Here is a 24,894-nt window from a genome sequence, read left to right as displayed (position 1 = left end):
GATGCATGAACGGTGCTGTACATACAGCACTGTTCATGCTCTATGGAGAGGGGAGGGGGAGAGCGACAGAGCGGCACCCTGCTGCGCGCTCTCCCCTTCCCTTTCATTACGATCGGCTGTCGTCCATCGTCCGTGGATCCGGCAGGTCGGTCGTCCGGACGATGGACGACACCGACTGTACACACGGCAGATTTTCGCCCGATAATTGGCCGATGCAGATTATCGGGCGATAAAAATCTGACGTGTGTATGTAGCTTTAGACACAGAAACTGATCACACACCTCTAAATGTACAAAAAGTGCACTCTCTCTTAGAGTCTTTAGCATCATAGGTTGCATGTTCTGCTGTTTTTGTGTTCAAAGCAGCCAGCTCTTATTCCTACCTCTTAGCCCAACCCTGCTGTCTTAAATTCTAGCCTCCCCCCGACTTTATTAAAACAATATTCTTTTTTAATCAGTATAGAGATTTCCTTATCTTTGTGTGCCAAAAAAACATAGAAATGAGGGAAAATCAATCCTTTGGGGCACAGACCCTAACAAACAACTACCAGATATTATAATCCTTCTGCTTCCTTTCTAAAACTAAAAAAAGATGTCTGAAGTTTTCCATTAATCATGCAATAAAATAGAATTTTACCTACTTGAATAGAGCAATGAGAAGATTAACCATGACAATGTATTGAACAAACACGTAAACAGCTTGCAGAAATCCATTTAGCCAACTTCCAACGCCGCACAGCTGTGGCACAACAGAATCATTGGCACACACTTGAAAAAGGAAATGAAACATGGAATTACATAGAATTCATTCATTAATGCCCATAATGCAGAGGTAGACTACCCTTACCATCAGCATATATAGAAAGACATATGCATTCATATGCAGACATATGCAGTTGTATCTATATATATATCATATAACATCAGGTATGCTACTGGTCAACCTCTCCACATGTCATGACCTATTGGTCAGTGAGGCAACCCAACATAGTGATGAACCAATAGCAATTAATGAGGCATAACAGTAGATTCTGGACTTACCATCAATTTCATAGGCAAACATCTCACCATACATCATCCAGTATGGCCGAAATACAATTGCTTGTGCGAGAGCCCAAGAAGGCTCTTCATTAGGAAAAAGAATTCCTTGCTTTGGCACACCAAAGGACACCACAACAATTCCCATTATAATAACAATGAATAACATTTTTGACATCTGAAAGGAAAAAGGAAATACATATATATATATATATATATATATCATGAACAGAAGCATGTTGATCAAAATAAGCAGTACTATACACAGGTCTAAAGCCGATCAAAACTCAAAAAAACAAAAGCTCACCAGGAAGCAGAGTTGATTGACAATGCAGTGTCTCTTTTGTCAAAAAATAAACCCCTGGCTTCTGGTGGGTTCTTCTTTTTGTTTTAGCTGTACACTGTGTGGCACATGCACTGTGCAGTGTGGAGATCCACTCTGTGTGCAATGTGCCACATACCGGCCAACTGCTGAAGACAACGCAATACCTGCAAATGTACAGGAGTTACACCATCAGTGGCCATTAAACGGCCTAAGAGGGTCCCTGGGCTGTCATAGGTTTGCTTTTGAGTCAGCCACAACCATGGTGGCTTTGTTTGATGACTACAAGGCGGCTGCACACACCTAAGGCTGGGTACACACGTGCAATGGTTCTCGTCCGATAATTGGCTCAGAGCCGATATCATACGAGAATCTGGCGTGTGTACAGCGTTTGTCGTCTGTCATCCAAACGATCGTCCTGGCGGATGCATGGACGATGGACAGCGAACAATCATAATGGAAGTGAAGGGGGAGAGAGCGCAGCACGGTGCCGCTCTGTCGCTCTTCCCCCTCCCCCTCTCCATAGAGCAGAACGGTGCTGTATGTACACCGCTCGTTTATGCTCATTGTGGAAAGGGTCATGAAAGATCCTTTCCAACGACAATTATTGGACACAAGTACATAGCCTAAGCCTGTGCCATAATCAATATGCTATGCATACTTGCTCAATATGGCAGAAGCCACCCAACAAGTATAGTTTTGCTTTGGGATACAGTTGTACCTTTCTGACTAGGATTTAATTTGCAAAATATTTATACCGATTATTCTAGCAGCATGGCAATCACATTTTTTATCAAGAAGCAATAAAAAAGTGAAGAACAACATAGACTATCACAATTGTACAAAGCTACAAATATATATCAATCAATATATTGAACATACAGTATGTGTTGATGCCTAATAAATACATAAATAAAAGTTGTATGAAACAAAATGATCAAAACACATAGATTCTATTTATAAGGCAGTGAATCTGACATTCACTAAAAAATTCCCCGGCAGAGAATTTACCAAATCTATGTGTTTTAGTAACAGGGACTGATTCTCCATTATGGAATGTTTTAGTGAATGTCATATTTGCTGTTTAATAAAAAGGTACTGCAAATATATGTCACTTATACACATGCATAAGAAAATGTTAGAATGCAAGCCCTGTACAAGGAAAAAAAAAACACAATTGGTTGGAGTTTTGACCCTCACCCCCACAGGGGGTTGAAGGAAAGTAATATGCAAGTAGACGTGTCATCTATAATTAATGAACAACAAATTTGTTTTCACAGTTAATTAAAGTTCTGCTTTAATTATTTTTTTAGAAATAAATAATAAATATTATTATAGTATTAAAAATAATAATAATTCATCTATCCTTCAGATTGCCCTTGTTGTTTGGCTATTATGCTAATCTTATGGTTGCAATAACTGAAAGTTAGTATGTAGATCAGGAGCTTTCATTAAATTATATTTCCTTGCAAAAAATAGATCATAGGAACTCACCATTCTCCCAATCATAAAAACGTAGAGGCCAGCATCTTGATTCACATTTAATAGATCCAACAACCTCACAAACCAAAAGATTGTATTGAGACAATAAATAATTCTTCCAGCAACAAAAACTAAATCCTCACTGGTGGCACCACCGGGCAAATTTCTAGAACCGAATCTTAGACCAAAACCGATGACAAATGTTATAATTCCCAAGAACTCGTTAATATTCAAGTAACTTCCGAAATGTGCTTTAAGCTTCTGGCTGATTTTTCCAGCCTCTGAAATGAAGATCTGCAATTTAAAGGACGATATGTTTAACAGGGCTAAGTCAGAATTCATAGCAAAGAAACAGTTAATGGTAGTTAGTAAAATACAACAATCACAGATCAACCTCAAAGAGCTACCTAAAAAAAAAAAGGAATGGAAGATCTCTATTTTCCCTGCAACTGGGCACCAAGTGCATTTTTTGTGCTATGTTACAGAACTTCATTGAAAGTGTAGCCAACCCAAAAAACAAAAATGTAAAACACCGCCCCAAAAAATCAAAACATTTAACCAACACAGTTAGTAAAACGTCCAGGATTTCAATCTCTCCAGTTAGGAAATGTAAGTGATTTTGAATTGAATTTTACCTGCTTTGGTGAAAACAAAAGCAACAACAGGTGGATAGGTAGGTCAATAGAAAGTTACCTGAAGCCAATTAAGGTTGCACAGATAGTCCAGATCTTCCAAGATGGCACACTCATATGTGCCATCATAAGAAGGTTGTTGTCTCCCAGCATAGTCCCAAGAATGTGAATGAGTTACCAAGAGAGCCCTATATAAGAGCTAGACAGGGCCATAGAAGGTCAACAACCCAGCAGGAGGACTGGTATCTGAACTTTAGTGAATGAGAAGGAACAAAAGTGCTGCTGAAGCCCTACAAGACGAGTTGGATACTTGTGTGCATGTTTTTGACCAACCTGTCAGAAACAGATTAAATAAAGTGGTTTATGAGTCATATATTCCGTAGTGGGACCTATGATCACAGAGTTGCACTGTGCCGCTTGATTGGCATTTGTCAGAGAACACCAGAATTTGTCAATAATTAGTTTGGGTTATAATCTCTGTGTAATACACACCTCACGCATTGTCTCAAGACCCGTGGTGACTATGGTTATGATCACAATCCACTCTTGCACAGAAGGTAACGGTTCCATCTTTACCAGGACGGCATAGGTGTAGAGCATCAGGAATGCTACGTAGGCTAACTATGGAATTAAACAAAAGGTAATAAATGAACACATAAATGAGGCTAAATAAGACACCATTGATACACATTGCCAAGTGATACATACATGGTATACATTTCATTACACTTGTTTTTTTGGCTGAATGAAATATTTCACTGTTAGAATGTTGTATCCTGTGTATGTCCATTCTGAAACCAAACACAATTACCCGACTGGTCATAACTTTATTCTTTAATATACACAAAGCTGAGCATACACAGCTCAGTGTACAATGCTGGCATAGCTGGCCGCCAAGAAGAAATTAAGTCCTGTGTGCATGCATGGAAGTTACGCCATTATGACCTTGCCAGTCTAGATGGCTATAGATACTAGACTAGGAAATAGACTGGGAGGTATGACGGTGGTGGAGTGAGAAGAAAATTTAATAAAAAATGCAATCAGGTAGTTTTATTTCATTCCAGAAAAGACATGGCTTGTCATTCCTGCTATAAAGAACCTTTTTGCTTACATACTGCTTTTTATAGTTTTAGTTTCACTTTACTAGTGAAGAAATATTAGAAAGAAAGGTCCCCTTCGATCATCAGTGTTTGTTATAACAACTAAATCTGCATTAGAAAAAATTAAAAATCGAGTTGGTATCTTGGGTGAAAATCTAGCATGTGCATAGCAGTCTTCTTACATAGTTCAGCAATCCACCCTGGTGGACTGATAAATGACCAAGCAGGGATGTCCACTGACTTTCCTATTGTAGGAGTTTGCCGTGGAGTACTACTTGCTTATTTTGCCCCTTACCCTCTCCATAGAACAGGACAAGATCTGTGTGTATTGTACTCGTTTGTTCTCCTGTCACTGGAAACTTTCCCAAAAAATTGTTTTCAGTGACAGAAATTGGACATTCTGATGTCTGTAGGAAGCCTAACACTAACTCTAAACCTGTTTTAGACAATTTACACAAATGAGGCCAGTTCAACATTTCCCCTAGGTGTAATGAACTAATCACTGAAGCAGTACACCCAACATTGTAGTTACCTAAGCGAGCTAATCATGCATACCCCATACATGATAGACCCAGTTAACAATTTTTCAATAACAGAAAACCATAAAAAGTATCAAAATATAATTTACCGTGTTAAACCAGAATTTCACAATTGGTGCATGGTAAAATGCAAAGTACTTCTGTGCCAGAGGAAGACGTTGATATTTTCCCTCAATCCTAATTTCAGGATGATTTCCTCCAGATCCATCAGGAAATGAGTGTTCTTTAAAAGCACTCTGTAATATAATAGATAAGATGAGAATACACAATATTGTACCAAAGTAATGAGCAATAATAAAGCATGATAAGGAACATGATAAAACATATTCAGTCTTTAGAAAGTGGCAGGTATGTCAGTTCCTCTTTAGTATGTAGCCTCATCTACTAGCTTTACGTATTATATATAATTGTAGAGTGCTTGCCAAGGCACCTAAGGTTCTATTCTTTCCATTTTTGGCAAACATATTTCAATATTTTATTATTAGGAACATATCTTGTTCCCTTGTGGGGATCTTCCAGGTCCATTTGTTTCAATGGCAGTAGTTGGCGGTAGGAATTGTCAAATTCCCTGATTTATAAATAGAGCCCATAGACTAGACAGCTTGGTTTTAAGGCTGTTCTTCTGTGAGATAAAAGTAGACAATAGTGTAAATGGCCTTACCAAAGTCACTCCTTCTTCAGTGTATTTCACTTCATCTCGTTCATTCTGTATCATCTGATGGGCATCTTCAGACAATGGGATGTGGGACATTTGAGCCTTGGTTTTGTAATCAAAAAATGGGATAACCGGTGGCAGCAAAAGCCCTATGATTACCTAGAAAAAATCCAAAGCATCCTTTTTTTTATAATGGTTTGTATCGTTAACATGATCCAAAAGAAGCAGCCGTCAGACACATTTATTAGTGGCCTGGACAAAAAGCGTCAATAGAATACAGCATATAAGATTTTCACTCTTCTAGCCATAGTGATTGTCAGCTAACCTGATGATGGGTACAGTACTGCAAAGAACTACTGGAAGTTGCATGTTAATAATCTTATTTTGTGTTTAGCACTCCTTTACTTGTGTGTACTTGTATGCATTTAGTATTCTTATTTTTTATATAAAATATAAATTTTAGAGAATAAATTGATGTCTAAACTCTTTATTTCATGTGATTTACCTATGCAAATTAAGTGCATTGAGTGCTGTAATGAAAAACATAGGTGAAGCTTACATGTTTTCTTTTATTTCCTAATGCCTTCTGCAGATACCTAGTTATCACCAATAAAGATATTTTAACATTCTTTCTCCTAAAGCTAGCTCACCATTGCTATACTGGGATGAACTATGTTGCTGAAACAATGCAGATGAATTGGACGCCTAAGGCTGCGTGGACACGCTCAATAATTGTCATTGGAAAAGATCGAGACTCATCTGACGTGTGTAAGTAACCTAAGACAGAACTGTAGCCAAGCTCTCCCCTTCTCCCTTGATTGTGTTTCTTTCTTGCATTGTCTACTTCCAGACAATTCACAAAAACTGTGTGAACTTCCTAATTTTTGGCCTGATGTGAGGTTCACAGGAAGCTTTAGTATTTGAATCTTTGCATAGCTACCTTTAACCATGAATTTTTTCTCAGGTTCATCCTTCCCATCCACATATCTGTCAGTAGTTTTTGGGTACACGCGTGGGAAACAAATGTCCGGACTTTTCCTAAAACGGCCAGTTTAAGGCACGTAGATTTGCTCCAGTTACTTAGTTCATATGTTAATAACTTCATTGTCATTCTCTCATTCTGCTGGTAGGTCTTATCAAGGAGTTCAACTGCCAGGTCTCCAAATTCTCTATTGTAGAGAAAGGATAATAAAGTTCTGTCAACAATATTCTGAAATGTAATGGTAAAAAATATTACATTTATAGGTTGTCTGTTATGCATCTGCATTTCCTGGTATTCTGCCACTAAAAAAATTGTATATGGCTGGATAGGGGCCTTGATATGTATTAAGGACTTACCCAAACCCCCCACCAAAGCTTTCTTTAGGGTGCAAGGGTGGACCCAATCAACTGGGTAGAATTTTTTTCAGCTGATCTTCTTGAATTCCTTGTAATGATCAAATAAACTCTGAGATTAACTCAATATCTGGGACTTTAGAGGCCAACCATAATCAATTTAAACATGTAGCTTATCAAAACAAATCTTTATTGGAACAACATTAAAAACATATAAAATGTGTGATAACTATAACTAAATACTCATGTCTAGGTTGCCCACATATATGGGGGAAAACCTTGCTGATTTCAACGCGTTTCACGGAATAAATCCGCTTCTTCGGGAAAAGGAGGAGACGGAAATATCTGGTTCCTATTACACCTAGAGCCCCATCTTTATAGATGAGGGCAGGCAGGGGCAGCAGTTTAGCAAGTATAATTTAAGGCCATTTTCTGTTTTACTTATCACATTAGCTCCCCATTTGGGGGGACGTTGCATGCAGGCATGTCAGAGCAGTAACAGGATCCATTCAGCATCAGAGAACAGAGTACAACATAAGCTCATTGGTATGACTACTACAAGAGGGAATTGAAGTAAGATAAAATTGATTGATAATCATGGATAGTAAGGTGAATCACAGTATCACCATCAATAAAGATATTTAGAGCAAAGATAAGTAAAACAGAAAATGGCTTTAAATTATAGTTGCTACACTGCTGCCCCTGCCTGCCCTCATCTGTATAGCTGGGGCTCTATGTGCCATTGGAACCAGATATTTCTGTCTCCTCCTTTTCCTGAGAAAGCGGATTTATTCAGTGAAACGCATTGAAATCAGCAAGGTTTTCCTCCATATATGTGGGTAACCTAGACAGGAGTATTTAGTTATATATATTGCACATTTTATATGGTTTTAACATCTATGTTTTTAATGTTGTTCCAATAAGGATTTGTTTTGATAAGCTACATGTTTGAATTGATTATGGTTGGCCTCCAAAGTCCCAGATATTAAGTTCATCTCAGAGTTTATTTGTTTAATAAATAGGGATGTGGCCATGTAAAAACTAGAGGGTTTGTCTTTCATTATTTATATGGTTCCTTGTAATGATGAAAATAGTAAGAACATGTGTAAAAGGTGCATTAACCTCCCCCCCCATACACATAACACTTTGGATGGGTCATGCATGATCGTGTGGCCAAATTGTTAGAATCCGGGTAGCTTTTCTTGTATGTCACTTACTAAATGATAAAATAAATACTGTTACTCAATCCAGAAGATAAAAAGAAATCAATTTACTTGGAATATGCTTTGAGTTTATCTGGTGTATCATCAATGATGTCCCATTTTCTAGCTTCTCTTGACATTGCCCGTAACAGACACCTGGCAACCAATGCCTTAGCCAAGGATTCTTCTCCATGCTGCCAGAGGAAGAGTGCCATGTTTTGTCTTTTCATCAACACTGCCCAAACCAGGAGCTCATTAAATGGATAATAGAAAGGTTTCCCACTTTCATCTTCACGCTGAGCTCTGCCAGTCCTTTGGACACTTTCTTTTTCACTCGTGTCATTCTGACAATAAGGAAACAATAAAAAAATAAGTATATAAATAAAGAGAACATATCTTCATATCTTTGTCTGGGCTGTCCAGTTTCAATAGGCTTATATTACCTTAGGCTTGTATGGGTTGGCAGTCTGAAGGAAGTGATTATGTCTTGTTTTATCTTTTCTCTCTACCCTGCCCAGAGGGTTATTTTTTGAAGAATTGCCTTGATCTGATTGGCCTGGGCACTAAAATGAGAAAAAATATTTAATATTATAGCAAACTAATCCCACACATCTGCAGATACTTCCTTTAATAAGCAAACCATTATTCCTCTCTGGACCTAAACTAACACTGCTGGAGTTTGTGGATATGCCTATAACATTTAACTCTTCATCCCCATTTGTATCATTACTATTGGTGAGCTTGGCCTGCAGGTAAATGTAGGAATAAATTCCAAAATATTGATAAAAAAATTGATACACTTAATAGTAATTTTACATGTTATAACCACAAACAGCAGACTACAATATTTTTGTGATAGAGATTCTTTCCCTAATGTCTAGGTTGAAGCTTATAAAAATACAAGAATACCTGAGTTAGTTGTTTGTACATTGTTCTGAAGTGTCTTTTGGTATAGCTGCATCTGTATATTCCACCCATAAGATATTCTATTACAAGTCCAACATCCAGGAGGTTTATCTTGTATTCTCCTGGAAGGTTACCCTGAAACAAGTCCAATATTAATAAAGTAGAAGAATGAAATGACAAAGCAAAACTCTAGGAAAGAAACTACATACACAGGCTAAAGTATATATATATATATATATATATATATATATATATATATATATATATATATAGTCATACTTGACAAAATACCCATAAGAATTTTCAAAGCTGAAATAGGAAATATGAGAAGCACTTTTTTGAGATATTTGAGAAGCACTGATGGTACTGATATTGAAAATCTGCTATAGAATAGCTCATTTTTATATTTGCAATCAGATGTAAGTCTGATGTTCCGCATAAAATTGGTGAATATCTGAATATTCATCAGTATTGTAATCACTGAAAAAGATAAAGGTTTTCGTTCCTAAAGCCTAAAATGGAGCAGAACTATGGAAAAAAAACAAGGCAGCCGAAAACCTTACAGGTTCCCTTTAACATACTGTGCAGCACAATCACATATGCATATAGACCATGGAGCCCAGAGTGTAAAATTAACAAAATGTATATATTAGAAAAGGCAAATAATATGACAATTTATAACTATTTCACCTTTCCGCGAACTACTACTTTCATGATCCCCTGGACATGGGTAGACATATTTCAAATTCAACCTGAGGGGACAACTTAATTTTTTAGTTTAGATATGCTTTATTGTCATTGCAGATTATATATAGGTAGTCTTCATAGCTAGAGGTAAACGGGTTTACCCTTTGTATACAGAAATGGATCTTTACTGCTGGAGCTGTGAGCATGTGAATTGGATTTCCCAAAAACCCATTCCAGGAGTTTTCCATGAAATTCTAAAGCACAATGTTTATTTGGTAATTATGTGATGGACTTTTGGGATCCTTAAGAAATTTTTTTCCTGGTGGAGTAAATTCTTGTGTGTGTGTGATTATACATGATTTTGGCTAATATTCAGGCTATGTATGTAACAATGGTTAGATAATAACTACCAGCCAGTAAAGCACATACCACATGGCCAAGCAGACGTCATATCTGTTTACTTATCCGTTCCTGCTATAATCTGTTCACATATTTTACATAATGTAAAAAATTTGGTTTAATAATATGCATGAAAATTGTGATTCTTGCATAGGAAACATTGAATTATTACCTTTTTGACATCTTGGATTAACTGCAGGAGGGTGTCTTTACTTGTGTACTGAGTCTAGGAGGAAGAAAGGGGGAATATGTATTTATTTGTCTTGCTATGAAATAGTGTAAAGTCATTAAGTAAAGATTTAAATTGAATTTCTGAGACTCTTGTGTTGTAACCATCAGTCATTAGAATTCCCAGTTTAAAAGTCACCAAGTAGAACAGTGTAATAATTATATTATTTGTCATAAAATGTTCCAGATAATTGTATGCTGATCTTGGATAGTACAGTGAGTGCTGTTGTGAACAGACTTGACATATTTTCTAAAAGACTGATTCCATATACAAGGCATATATGCTAAAGACAAATGGGTCTTCTAACAGTGAAGTGAATACTTACAGCATTGTACAATTCCTCCAGCCTGGGTATTGTCAGAAATCTATGCATACTGACACCTTTCTCTATGAGAAGTTTCACAAATTCAACCCTGTTCATAACAAGTGCATCCAACATTATCTGTTCCAAAGGTTTTGTCTAGGAAAAAATACAAATAGTAAATATATAAAAAAAACTTTCCATTACCCAACCTCCAAATAAATGATTGGAGATGTGTTTAATGTAACATACAATATATGAGAAACATTTACATACCAACCATTGCTGCCCATGTACAAATATATAACTTTTGGCAATATCCACTCTGTCCCAAGCCAATGCCAGAACAAGCTGATCATAAGGAGACATATTGGTGCCTAAAAGTAATGAAAGAGAAATGTTTGTATCCACATTCATTTTACAAAACAACCAGGTTAGCAAACATTTAGGACCATCAAAGTTTGTTATGTAGTTTCCAAAAAATTATTCTACTAGGAAAACAGACATATAGTATCCTTACCATACATTAATATACTAACAAATCTTACTTCTTCCAAAGGCAGTTAGGTTTTTGTGAACATAAAGTGGCTGAACAAGGAACGTTTTATTCAGCGACCATGTGGCTGCCATCGCACTAACCATGTGCCATAGCTGACTCACTATTCTAAAAAGAATATTTATATTACGATTTCTGTCTACTCCGGAACTGAACTCTGGAAGTTGTACTCAAAAAAGAGCAATTGGAAGGCGGTGGACCAGTCATCAGTATTGCCGGTGGTTCTCCCTGTGATCTTTCCTTCATTACTAACTTCTTGGTTGGGGCAGTTCTTGTGCTTTGTAATATCAGAGACTCCAGCTAAAAAAAATGTCAGCGGCACAGTTGTGAGATCACTAAATCTCACAACAAATCTCCCAAGAATAGCAACCTGTGACTCCTCCTGAAATACAGCAATCTCATGGTGTGTAAGGGGGCCAAGGCCCCATAACTGTATATCAGTTACCAGTGACAGTAGAATAAACGGGTGCTGTACTTACAGCGCTGTTTTGTTCTATGGAGTGGGGAGGAGGAAGGATGAGTGAGTGGCACCCCACTGTGCTCTCCTCTATAACAATGTACTGCCGCCATGTCAGCTTGATCATTTATCAATCCACCAGGTTGGATTGATGACAGCTGTAAATATGCTAAAGATAATCCATTCTCTCGGGCAACAATAATCTAATGTGTAAATGTAGCTTAGGATCTCACATACAAAAATATAAAATTGTCATCCCAGCACAGGTGACCCCATTGGAACATCTACAGCGCTGATTTCAAAATTAATTGGTGTTAGTTGTGTGGTTCATTCAACTTTCATTCAAAATGTTGACTATACTTCCATGTCAATATGTAATGTTGTCAGTCATATTTCTATTATCCTATTGCTGGTAAGCATGTAGCTAACATTCTTTGAATGGATGAAGCCTTTTCCTACTTTGTTCCTACACATATGTTCACTGTAAATTTGCACTTTGCAGTTTAAAAATCCAATAAATAATCAAAACAAACACAAAAAAGTATTGTGTTTAATGCAGATATATTACTTTTATCTGTAGGAACTGTTTGAATGAAGATTCAATCTTTGTGTGTTCAAATATGTTAAAACAAAATTTTCCAGTGGGGTGTACACATGACTATACATGTTCCCTATAACATCTTCACATAACTGACTATATTATATATATAGAAGAAGAATAGCAGAGCTTCTCTGTGCATCATTTCCGTGTATTATTAGTTCCACCTTGTCAGCTGAAGAAGGTGAATCAGCCCGCAACAAAGAATATAAAACTGAACATATACTGACTTTTTAGCAGAGATGTCAGGATCGCAACATCAATATCCTGTTGTTCTTCAGGCCCAGCATGATATACAGTTATCTGGAAAACAAAAGGATTTGTCAAAAAAATGTTATTTTCACCACCACATATCTTGTCCCCTAATACCCTTTATGGACCAGAGCAACTTAATATGGGAACAAACAATTTGGGAACAAACAATCTTCTTTTAACAATATTGCTCTGTAAAAAGTATTTTATTTCTAATAAACTAAATAAACAACAAGACATAATAAAACATAAAGGGCTCTATTTTTAAAACAGGGAGTCTGACATTTCTTCAAACATTCCCTTGTGGGTATCCTCCAGGTCCATGTATTTCAATGGCAGTAATTGATTCCCACCAGGGAATGTTTCAGGGTATGTCAGAATCCCTGTTATGAAATAAAGCCCACAATGTGGTCAGCTTGGTATCAAGACTGTTCTTCTAAAGCCCAAAAAGAGTGTTTTATATGTATTTCACCAGTGTTGGTTTTAAGAAAAGTAGTTTTACTGTACATTGTTATTATTTTGTATAAAAATACAATTTATATAGCATTTATATAGCACCAACATATTGTGCAGCACTGTACATTAAATAAAAGCACATAAAAAGCATTTCAATTGATCCTAAATTTGATAAATAAAAAAACTACAGTTAAATGATGTTTCTAAAACAAAACATAGCAAATGTATGTGCAAATGGCTATAAAGAAATTGCTTGTGTTTTTTATATTTTTTCATTTGTATTTTGTTGTTGGGGGGCACCTTTGGTCATGCAACAATAAAATCAACATACAGACAAATCATTTGGAGCGATTACTTATTTTGTAACCCCTTTCATTGAACACAGTAATGTAACCAATAGAGTGTATCAAGTGAGAGCCTAATAATAAGTGAACAATAAAAAATAAATGCTACATAAAGTAATTAAGTATTACCATTTGGATGAATCTTACCAAGTGTTTGGTCGCCATACAAGCCATCAATGTCTGGAACATATGCAGCGTTTCGCTATGACTGAGGCTAAAGGTTTTCTTAATGGTGGCTATAACATCAGACTCTGAGCCTTCCAGGAGATTTCTGTGAACACAGATAAAAGATAGGGCAATACTGCATAACATTTAAGCATGGCTTCTAGTGGTTTCCATTAGAACATATATCATTATCTTACCCCTGGCTCTCAGTCTGTTTATACACATATGCTAAGAGATCTGCCGCTCTGCCACTTCCCTCACACACCACCACTGGCACCGGAGGATTTTGCTGAAGGTACTCAAATGCTGTAAGTATAGTATTGGGGCCACCTTCTAGGATCAGAGCCACAATAGGTATTCGCTTGCCAGTTCCTAAAGAAAAAACACATGCTTACATACACAAATATGGTGGGTTAATGGTAAGATTGAGTACCGTTAAGAGAAGGAGGATCGCATTACTACAATACCCAATTTCAATTTTATGAATGGTAATTTACAACACATTTATTACTTAAGTTTTTAACAGTGATTTTTTTCCTTATATTTTACCTTTATTTATATTATATATAACATGGCATTGTTATTTTTAAAAGACCACATATGCAGCTGGTAGGGTTGTCTGCCGGTCACTGCAATATATATGGCATCCTGGGCTGGTATATCATTCCTTGCCAATGCTCATTTATCAAGGATTGTTTGTAACAAATTACAATTACCTCACATGTCTATGTAGTATAACACATGCTGAGTTTATCTCTGTGTTCTCTCCTCCTGTAAGGTCATTTCTTGTTTTAGACTGACAATACTGTATAATCCAATAAAGCCTGATTGACAACACTGCTTACCAAATTGTTCTCAGTGCTGCTAAGCAAGGATATTACAGTAAGCTAATATACCATGAAAAGCTTTCACATTGGTAAGCTGTAATAGAAATAGATTTTTTTAAATAACTATATAACTGTAATAAATTGTGTATATATCACCCTGGAGCCTAGTTTTATTTCTGTTTATTATGTTGATGAAACTTACTTGGGTGGATTTTCTGTAGACAGATTTTACTCTCCAAACCTTTCCGTATTAGAATTTCTGCTCCATGCCTCCCAACGGTGCCATCGTCCACAAAAATAAAATGGGAATGGAGGCTGTTCAGGGTATGAAGTTTGCTAAGTGGGTTCAGCAGGGCTTGATATGGAGCTACAATCTTCAAGGAAACAAACATAATGGACAGTCACTTCAAAGAGGAGAACAGATCATATAAGTTAAGAGAGGACCGAGGTGACTTACATTTTTTCCAATAAGATCCTGTCTACCATCAACTACACCCCACGGGGCAATTCCAATAGTGCAGACCTTCTGATTTAGGCGTGTGGAATTCTGCTTTAAAGCATCTCCAATGTGTTCAGCAACACCTACAGTTTTGAGAAATATGTAAAGTTATATTTTTTGTTGGTTATGGGTGTATTGCACATACACATACTGCAACAGGACATCATTTCTTCAATAAATTGCACACACATCAGATGATTCTGGCCCAATATGTTTGTACTTGTCTCGGACGAGAATCTGACATGTATACAGAGGTCGTAAACCTTGTTCATGGATCCTTCCTGACGGATCCATAGACAGCAGACAAGAAACGACAGCAATAGAAGTGAAGGGAAGAGCAGGGAGACGCTCATTTGTTCTCCCTCTGGCCCTCCCCATAAAATGAACGGTGCTGTGTGTACAGCTCTCATTTCTTCATCTTTCAGTTTTTTGTTGCTGGAAATGATCATGAAAGATCACTTCCAACAACATTTGAGTGTGTGTACATAGCCTTACTGACTGGAAACCTGCTGGACCCAGATACATTCATCTACTCTCCAAAGGAATCTGACCCAAAGAGGTCTTCATGGAAGAACTGCATCCAAAAAGCCATGCATCCAACATGGAAAAAAGGCCAAGAGACTTAACTATGTTTGAAAACATAACAACTGAGGAGCACCAAAATGGCAGCAATGTCTCTGGTCTGATAAGTCAAAATATATGAAATATTTGGTTGTATTGGCTGGAGAGCGGTACAATATTAGGTGTCTGCAGACAACACATGGTGGAGGTTCCTTGCAAGTTTGGGGCTGCATTTCTGCAAATGGAGTTGGAGATTTGGTCAGGATTAATGGCATCCTCAATGCTAAGGGATACAAGCAGATAATTATCCATCATGTGATACTGACATTGGTTGTCCCTGAATTTATTCTGCATCAGAACAATGACCCCCCAAACATACTGCCAATGTCATTAACTTCCCTGGCGGTCTTATTATATCAGTATGTTTACATGTCAAAGCGGTACATTTGACATTTAAAAATGCCTATTATTTTACAATTCCGGCCCCGCCCCCCAGCGTACCACCGCTGCACTCTCACATGTCCCACACACTGGGGACGCGAGGCCAGGGGATGCAGATGCCGGGCGGGCATCCCCAGGGGACACAGATGCTGGGTGGGCATTGCCAGAGGACGCTGCGGACTCTTGGGGACCAGGTAAACCCTTTACAATTTACACCTATTAACTTTTAACTATTCTACTTCCTGAAGACTCTTCAGAAGCTAAAACAGGAATATCAATCTCCTAGTCACAATGTACCCTGTTGAAATTGAAGGGGGGAACCAGAAGGAGAGTGCTGAGCATACACAGGAGATTGACTACAAGTCTATAGAATAGAAGTGGGAATATCTGAGTAATGGGACTTCACAGAGACAAAGTAAATGTATGTAGCTAATCGAACATCACAAGAGAACATACAAATACAAAAAAGACGTCCAGGTGCACTATAGGATATATTAAAATTGTTAGAATTCTAATAAAAATTTATCTTGCATGAACCGTAAAAATATTTTTTGTTTTTACCATTATTTACTCCTCCTGTGAAGATCCAGGATCCAGTGGTTGTGGCAGCTTTCACTAATCCTCTACACAGGGCTTCTTTAATACGAGGATGGAGGTCAAATTTTTGTTTCCCGCCATGTACAGAGATAACCAGTTTTGGTAGCTGCATCCTCCACTCCTTAACCATCAGATGAAGGATATCTTCAACCTTACTGTCATTTGATAATCTGACGTACTAAATGAAACATAAATCAGCAGATAAACATTTACAAGTATATAACTGTAAATTAATATGTATGTTTCTTATGTGATAATTACTACACTATAAAATAGTTGTAGGGAATTAACATTATAATTAAAGCACAACAACCTATAATAAATAAGAAATGTGAATTTATGAGTCATATACAATATCTAAAGCATGAAAAGCGTTAAAGGTAAAGAAAATAGAATAAGTGAAGGTAGAAGCAATATTGTATGAAAGGGCCAGGAGATGATTGATGCAGAAAAGTAATTGACAATTAATAAATCTGAATAACCAAAGCCTGTGTCTTGTTCAGATTAAATAAACCTGACCATCCTGTCACCTAGCACTACATATTTCAAAGCCCCTTATTTATTCTGTTTCAGATCTATTTAAAGGTCGTTTTACATGTCAACAATGTTTGACATCAGCAACTAATATTAATAAATTAGCAAACCTGTAATTGTTGACCATTACATAAGCAAATAATTCATAAATTAATGTATGCAGAAATATTTTATTGTGTTTCCTGCAGAGGCTGAGTTAACATTTCAGACCAACAAAGCATTCTATGGTATAATGACACTGTTTCCTTCTTTTCTATTTTAGATATCTGTTCCCGCAGATCAGTGCAGCCTGATCACACACACTGTGCAATGTGAACCTCTGCAATTCCCCTACAATAACATCTAATAGTAAATGGAACTCATATAGTTGATTATCCCAATGCCTAACATGTGCGAGGAGAAGGTCCCAGGCAGGGCTTTTATTTAGTTGCCTGAAACTATAAAGCTTTTCTGTTCAATGGATTTCATGCCTTTACTATCAGATGGCATATTAGCTTAGAGTGTGCACAAACATAACCTCAACTCAAGGGAGGCTCCACCACTGGGCTTCTGAGCAATGAACCAACAGTTTGGCACAGTCCCCACACTATATTAGCCAGGAGCTCAGGCATGTAGTAACATTCTACAATTCATATTTGTCGGCGGACATCCCCTTATAGTTTGCAAACAGTGTTTTTAAATATATATACTCTTTGCATTGATTGTTCTAAATATAACTCCCTATGTTTGCCCATTGCAGTGTTTTTGCAGAATTGGCTGTTGGGTTCATTATCTATCTTCATATGGGTTTATTGTCTTCTTCATTGTCATCCTATTATAAGAGACATTCATTAGTAAGTTATTTTAAAGGAATAGTAATTGTTCAGCAATAGCATTATGTTTATTATGTCTGAAAAAATATTAAGAGGAGAATGTACTGTACATGGGAGATCCCTCCATACTGTGTTTCAGAAAGCAGTCATGCCCCATAATTTATGGCAAACATGCCCAGAAGTATGGGATTAGAGCAATAAAATATGGTTGGTTGGTTTTTGCTGGTACTGGGCTACATTTTTCTATCATGGAAAAATATAATTATGAAATGTTGTTCTGAATGCAGAAGACAGCACAATGTGTTTGCTCAAGACTTAACATTTACCTTGGCTTTACAGGTCTGTGGTCCTCCTTGAAAGTCAATGGTTCCATAAGCATCTGTAGAACTTTTTACTGTGTGATTTTCCACTGTCCACACTTCTGACTCTGGTCCATCCCCAGAAGGGTTTACACCAGCATTGCCTGTATAAAAACTGTGTTCTTTTATGAGCCGGCCACAGCAGCACCTACACAGCATAAAAACAAAACAATAGGTTTTCTCCCACATCCCAAAAACAGAGTGGTAGGTTAGTTAGGTTCCCCCCACAATTTCATCCTAGCTCGTTGCAGAATAATTAGAATAGTATCTCCTATAGTTATAGTTTATTAGTTATTCAGTGGACCTTGCAAAGTTCTGTAGATGTTAGCACTATAAAGCACTATAAAAACATGAATAAAAGAAAAAAGTTCAGAGGTTAGAGGCTCAAAGGTAACACTCTGGTCTTTGCAGCGTTAGGTCCCAGGTTTGAATATCAGCCAGGACACTATGTGCATGGAGTTTGCAGGTTCTCCCCGTATTGGGTTGGGTTTCCTCCGGGTACTCCGGTTTCCTTCCACAGACCAAAAACATGCAGTTGGTTAATTGGCTCCCCCCTAAAATTTATTGTATTAAAGACATATGACTATGGTGGTGACATTAGATTATGAGCCCCCTTGAGGGACAGCTAGTGACATAACTATGGACTTAATATTATGCGTAATATGTCACTGCTATATAAAAACTGTGTAATAATAATTTCCAACTTTTTAAAACAATTCCCTATGCTTTTAATACTAAATAATACAATTTGTTTTATACAAGATTTGGTATCCACAAATATTCAAAGTAGAATACAAAAGTTTTGATTTAACTATTTATTAAGTAGCATTATTTGAACTTGTGCATTTGCATGTAAACAAACACTTTCTGCATATGACTGCAGTTTAGGAACTTTATGATTAGTTTTTCTTTTAGCTAGCCCAATTTTTTTCTGGTAAGTTTTGTCTAAACATTTTCTTTCAAAACAGTGACCTAGGTATTCTACACTGTAAGCAGTACCAACTGGTAGAGCATGTTTATACACTACAGCATGGCCTAAATATACAGTACACAAAAGCTTATACAGGGTACTTGGTACCATTATCAATGTAATTTCTCATGTTCACAGCAAACAAATCATCACCTTACAGGTGACACAACAGATCTTTGGGATAGACAGTCTCCCAAGGTGCCTCTTTGCATTGGGAATCCTATATATCGGAAATCCTCCCAATAACAAAATCCTAGACACCCCGTTCAATACCCCAATGTTCATTGTACTAATGTATCTGTGTAAATTTCAAATTTTTTCAAATGTGTTTTTTCAAATGTGTACAAAACACTATTCAGATAAATAGAACAGACGACTACTATCTAATGGTGCTGTCCTTCCTATTCTGAGAACCATTTTATGGACAGAATCATGACCTGTACATGTACCCCTTATTTGATATTTCTGCTTACTGACATGTTCCTTTCATATATATCATACTTGTTTGTATATATGTTTCCAATTATTCATTTCATTAATACACTTGCCTGCAGAAGGGAATTGTCTCTTTTCTGAAAGTGTGTATCTATAAATATATTAAGGCAGCCAATAAAAGGTATTACCTGCAATGACGTTTCTTGATAATGCCTATGTTACCATGGTACTTTATACTATTTGTATTACTAGCAACCTTGAAAAAGTCTTCCAAGTCTTATATTATCCAACATGTTTATGCTACCCTTGACAAAGCAGTTCATTACACTACCATGCATCCCATCAGTTATGATTACAAGGTCATTTTAAATTCATACTTTAAGTATTTTATTGGATAATCATATTTATTTCAATAGGTTTTTATTCAAATGTTTGCATATATAACAAATAAACAAGTAAATAAAAGACATGTAGGACAAGAAGATATACAAAGTGGTTGGGCATAAATAACATAACGGGAACACAGAGTTTAAGAAGTGATGTTACCATACATAAACACAAGTTAGGTAGAAAAAATAGACTGCAATAAGATGTGAACCAGCAAAACTAAATAATTTGTCTCGGGGTAAGGGATATTGGAAGGACGGAAGGAGAGTGGGGGAAGTAAGGGGTGGGGGGATGTCCACTTCGGAGAAGAGTTTTAGATGAAGAAATGTAAGTGATCCATGTATCCCAGAGTTTTAGGCGATCCATGGATTCCAGGTAACCTCAAACACATGAGGGGTATCTTTGACCAAGCAGGTGAATTTATAATTTACCATAATCCAACTGAATTTAGCCGATAGAGGAGTCATCAGTATTGAAGGGGACTTCCATGCTCTGGCCAGAGTAATTCTTCCAGCCAGCAGCATACATTACAGAATTTTTGGTGTATTTACGCAATAGTATGATAATATTATAATAATTTTACTCAGCAGGGCACATTCAGGGCTACTAGGGAAAGGGCATCGTATCCAGAATTCTTGCGCCACCGGGCAAGACCACCAAATATGTATATACATCATCTAGTCTACCACAACCTCTAAAACAGAGGGAAGAGGAGCCAGCAAAGCATTTAGCCAACTTAGTTGGGACCAGATACCAACGTAACATAATCTTATAGTTCATTTCAACCAAAATAACTTGAGTGAAACCTTAGAAATGTTGCAAGCAATCTCCAAACACTTTTTCAACTCCCAAGTTTTGCCCAAGTCCCTTTCCCAGGCTTGCACATAGAGTAATTTAGAGGAGGAGGCCGAGAGTGTTGAGTAAAGAATTAAAATCTGGGCCACCAAGTCACCCAAAGATTTACAAGTACTCTCAAATTTGCAAATAGGGGGGAGGCTTTGGGACATTTAGGAACGCATAAAGGAGCTCAGTTGGGAGTAGTGCAAAGCCTCTGAGACTGGTAATTCCCTATTTTTAGCCAGATTGTCGAAACTAAGAGTGTGCCTACCTAAAGGTCCCCCACACGAAGGAATCCGTGAGTAACCCACCGGACAAATCGGTGAGGCAGCAAGCTCAGGGGGAACTCTGGATTTCCCCAAAGTGGAGCAAGAGGTGCGTAGGCATAATCTTAGATTTAATATATTTTTTAAACAAATATAAAGGAAAATCCAACCAACCCTTCTGCCATTAAAACTTCCAAAAACATCAGTATATCTGATTTTGTTAGCTTACATGACACAGAAAAGTAATGCTGGTTTACCAATAAGTCAGTCCCAGTGTTTCAGTCAATTAAGATGTAAAATAGTCTTGATAAATGGGTTAACTCAATACAAGTGACTTACCAATTGCAAATATATAAAGCAACGTAATTCCTAATCAACTGCATTTGCACAAAAAAAGTGTCATGGAGAAACCAAACTTACCGCACAAGCTGGTGGCAAATCTGACATCCTGGAATACATCTGCAGAACATACAAAAAGTTCATAAACATCAAAAACAGCACTAGGATTCCTATTTCTATTTGCCTTCTCTATCATATTCTTATTTCTATTTGCCTTCTCTATCATATTCTTTGATAATAAAGTTTATACCTGCAACCCGGGGTCACTGATTTGTGAATGCCCAGACTAATGTAATAGTCAGTATGTATTTGTTAACTTGACTATAACTCTATTACCTACCTAAATATTTGTATTTTGTTTTTAAGATCTCATTTTGAGTACACTGTTTTAGGAAATGTCCTTAATATTATTTGACTTTTTTAAAGTTCAACTACAAACTCATGGAGTGGGCATCTGCAATGCACAGAATAAATGCTCTTGACTAGGAGAGGGAAGTAAAGGGAATAAATATTTATCTTATTCCTCATTCTTCTGCCATGTAATGATTGTGGAGAGCCATTTACAGTTCTTCTGTACAATGCAGGACTGCTGGTCCTGCATTATAGGTGATGACATCATTGAGCTGCAACCAGCTGGGAAGCAAAGTGTTGTGGCTTCATGAGATCAGTTTAAAAAAAAAAAGAATGATTGGGATTGAAGAATAAGGTAAGTGTGTACACCTAGGGCTACATACACATGTCAGATGATTCTCTTTCAATTATCGCTTCAGGGCTAGTATTGGATGAGAATCTGACATGTGTACAGCGCTCGTCCGACATCGTTCATGGATTTGTCCTGACGGAGTTCCACTATTTCCCTATGTATAAAAGGTATTGAAGGGAGGTGAGAGGTGCTGTAGTTCAGCCAGCACAGACATTAAATGCTCTAAAAAAAGGAGAGGGCTATGGCATGTAAGATGGTGGGGCAGTGCTAAGGAATTGACTATTCAGGGATTCCAACAGTGCAAGTGAATAATAATAAAACAAATCGTGAAAAAGAAAAACAATGAACCTATGCATTTAAAATACGCATTTTTTTCTGTTCTTTTACATACATATTTTAATAGGGATGGTAGAGTGACTGTACATTGTTTTACCAGGATTTATAGTTTCTTGTATATTTATAGCTTTTGAAATGAAATAATAATCTATTTCAAAGTTCCTAAACAGAATAATTAAAAAATATGTTATTTGCATTTCCAGTGAATCACCAGTAGCTGGGCTTTCTCTATATAAATGCTAATTAACTGGGCTATCTAGTTCAGAAAAGCTTGTTAAACGGGAATTGACGTTTTAAAAGAAATGCAGGAAGAACAAAATGAGATCACACCAGTATCTGTTTGAAGAAAATATAGAGAGAAGGAAATGAACAAAAGAGAAAGAAACCATGTCTGTGCTTCCTGCCCAATGTAAAAAATATGCATTAACCATCGGAACTAATTGAATCCATGAATGTTCTCATTTATCCAGGTCATTGTATATCTAGTAGTAGTTAGTAACAATTATCTGGACTTGTTTGTGTGAAATTGGTATAATTACATATTTGGTGTCAGGACGTTTGCATAGACTTCCAATTACATGGCTAAATGTGCAAAATGTTGTCAAAACACTGGGGTAGAGATTTTAAAATGGCATTATAGGTGGAAGGCAGATGGTATCAAAGACTCTCACCCCTGGTTAGAGACCAGGGGTGAGAGTCCCCTGTTCCAATGTAATTTAGATGAGAGGTCACCAACCGGTGGTCCGCGGCTCTGGCCCGATAAGGACACAACCCACCCACTCTCCCATCACAGGCTCAGACCTGCTTGCTAAACATTCTGAGGGACAGTAGGGGCTGTGGACACAACTTTTGTTGCACCCACAGCCCCGCACTACTGTCCTCCAGAAAGTTTAGCAAGCAGGTCTGAGCCTGTGATGGGAGAGTGGGCAGGTTCTGGGACCATGATGTCACTCTGGGGGAAGTTTCTTCCCCTTTCAGTGACACAGGGCTCCTTGCATGCCTAGTCCGGATTCTGTGGATTTAGTGGTCCGTGAGGTCCGAAAGGCGACCACTGATATAGATGGCCTCTTTCATGCATCTTGCAAACCAGTTGCCCTCTCTGTCCAAACTTTGCACCTTATTGTTCTGGGGAACACCTATGACACTATGATAGGTGCTAGACCTTACGTGTTAGATGTCATGGGTATGAAAATGTCAAAGTACATTGCTGAAGGTGAGAAATGTTGCTAAAACATTGGGGCACATATTGTTTCTTTTCCAGAGAAGGAGATGCATATTGACATGAATGAATAATAATTACAATTTAGAGACGCCCATGTACAATATACTGTTGTCTGCTGCAGTAATGATATTAGTAATATGTTCATTTTATTGTATAATGTGACAAATACAAACCTGTGGGGTTCTCTTGAGCTGGGTATTATAGAAACACAGTCCCGTTTATAAAAAGACTTTTCAATCCAGGATAAGTTTATCTGGAAAACAGAAGTTTAACGCATTATCAACCTGACCATAGGGATCAATATATAAATGTATATGTCTCGAGGAATCTAATGTATTTATCAGCATTAGTGTATGAAAAGTATTCCTTACTACTACAAATGTAGGTAAGTAGAAAAAAGCTAGTGGGTTAAAATGTTTTTTTATAAAATATTTTTATTATTATTATTTAAATTATTAATAATTATTAAATTAATATTAGTGTTAAAAACAATTACAAACATTGAGATCAAGTACTTAAAATTTTCCCAGTGTGGGGGGTGTAGCAGGGTACAAATAAATTCCATTTCCAGTTTGTAAGGTAAAATGTGTTTTATCACCTGCAGGGTATTTCTATCACCAGGAGGCCTACAATTTCCCATTTGGATAAGCTCTCCAATTACATAGCTGTTGGCTTTGCATTGATCTGTCTACCAATATATGCTTTACGATAGTAAAGATATTAAAGTTGTGCCCAGAAATTATACAATACATATTATTTTATGTTCCCACTTGCAAACTGTTTACTTACATTCAAAGTCCAACAGCCAAGTATCTGTTTTCTCTTCTTCTCCAAGTCCATCCTATAGGAATTGTGTAAGAATTTCACCTTGACACTAAAAGTCTGCTACTCTTCCCGATATTTCTACTGCCTGTAGGCAGGAACTTCTGTAGTAACCACAAACCAGCTTTAAGACGTGATAAGAACTCTAAGCAATCTGGGAAGTACTTAAGGCATTCAGTATACTGTATACAGTAGGCTTTGTGCTCCTGCAGTATATATAATAAAATCAGATATTATAAGGGAGTGACTATTCATAACACACTCATATATTAATATTATTAACCCTCTGCATG

At 37.1% G+C, this 24,894-nt stretch overlaps 1 protein-coding gene across 1 annotated transcript in view; it reads right to left on the bottom strand.

The window, feature by feature from the left end:
* Window positions 1-24,619, bottom strand: part of LOC140322549 (transient receptor potential cation channel subfamily M member 7-like) — a gene marked incomplete at its 3' end in the record, with an annotated part of 42,261 nt that extends 17,642 nt beyond the window's left edge. The window contains 22 exon segments of the mRNA XM_072399104.1: window positions 641-767; window positions 1,041-1,215; window positions 2,854-3,135; window positions 3,966-4,094; window positions 5,202-5,348; window positions 5,774-5,926; window positions 6,708-6,936; window positions 8,377-8,648; window positions 8,748-8,867; window positions 9,214-9,345; window positions 10,469-10,522; window positions 10,851-10,985; window positions 11,103-11,203; window positions 12,668-12,740; window positions 13,637-13,760; window positions 13,852-14,026; window positions 14,684-14,855; window positions 14,939-15,063; window positions 16,544-16,757; window positions 18,252-18,432; window positions 23,953-24,032; window positions 24,569-24,619. Of these exon segments, the coding sequence (XP_072255205.1) occupies window positions 641-767; window positions 1,041-1,215; window positions 2,854-3,135; window positions 3,966-4,094; window positions 5,202-5,348; window positions 5,774-5,926; window positions 6,708-6,936; window positions 8,377-8,648; window positions 8,748-8,867; window positions 9,214-9,345; window positions 10,469-10,522; window positions 10,851-10,985; window positions 11,103-11,203; window positions 12,668-12,740; window positions 13,637-13,760; window positions 13,852-14,026; window positions 14,684-14,855; window positions 14,939-15,063; window positions 16,544-16,757; window positions 18,252-18,432; window positions 23,953-24,032; window positions 24,569-24,619 (3,251 nt within the window).
* Window positions 24,620-24,894: the final 275 nt, after the last annotated feature.

Source organism: Pyxicephalus adspersus, chromosome 2 (assembly GCF_032062135.1).
Source record: "Pyxicephalus adspersus chromosome 2, UCB_Pads_2.0, whole genome shotgun sequence".
Lineage (NCBI taxonomy): Eukaryota > Metazoa > Chordata > Amphibia > Anura > Pyxicephalidae > Pyxicephalus > Pyxicephalus adspersus.
Note: the sequence above shows the minus strand (reverse complement) of the source record. Positions and strands in the feature narration are given on the sequence as shown.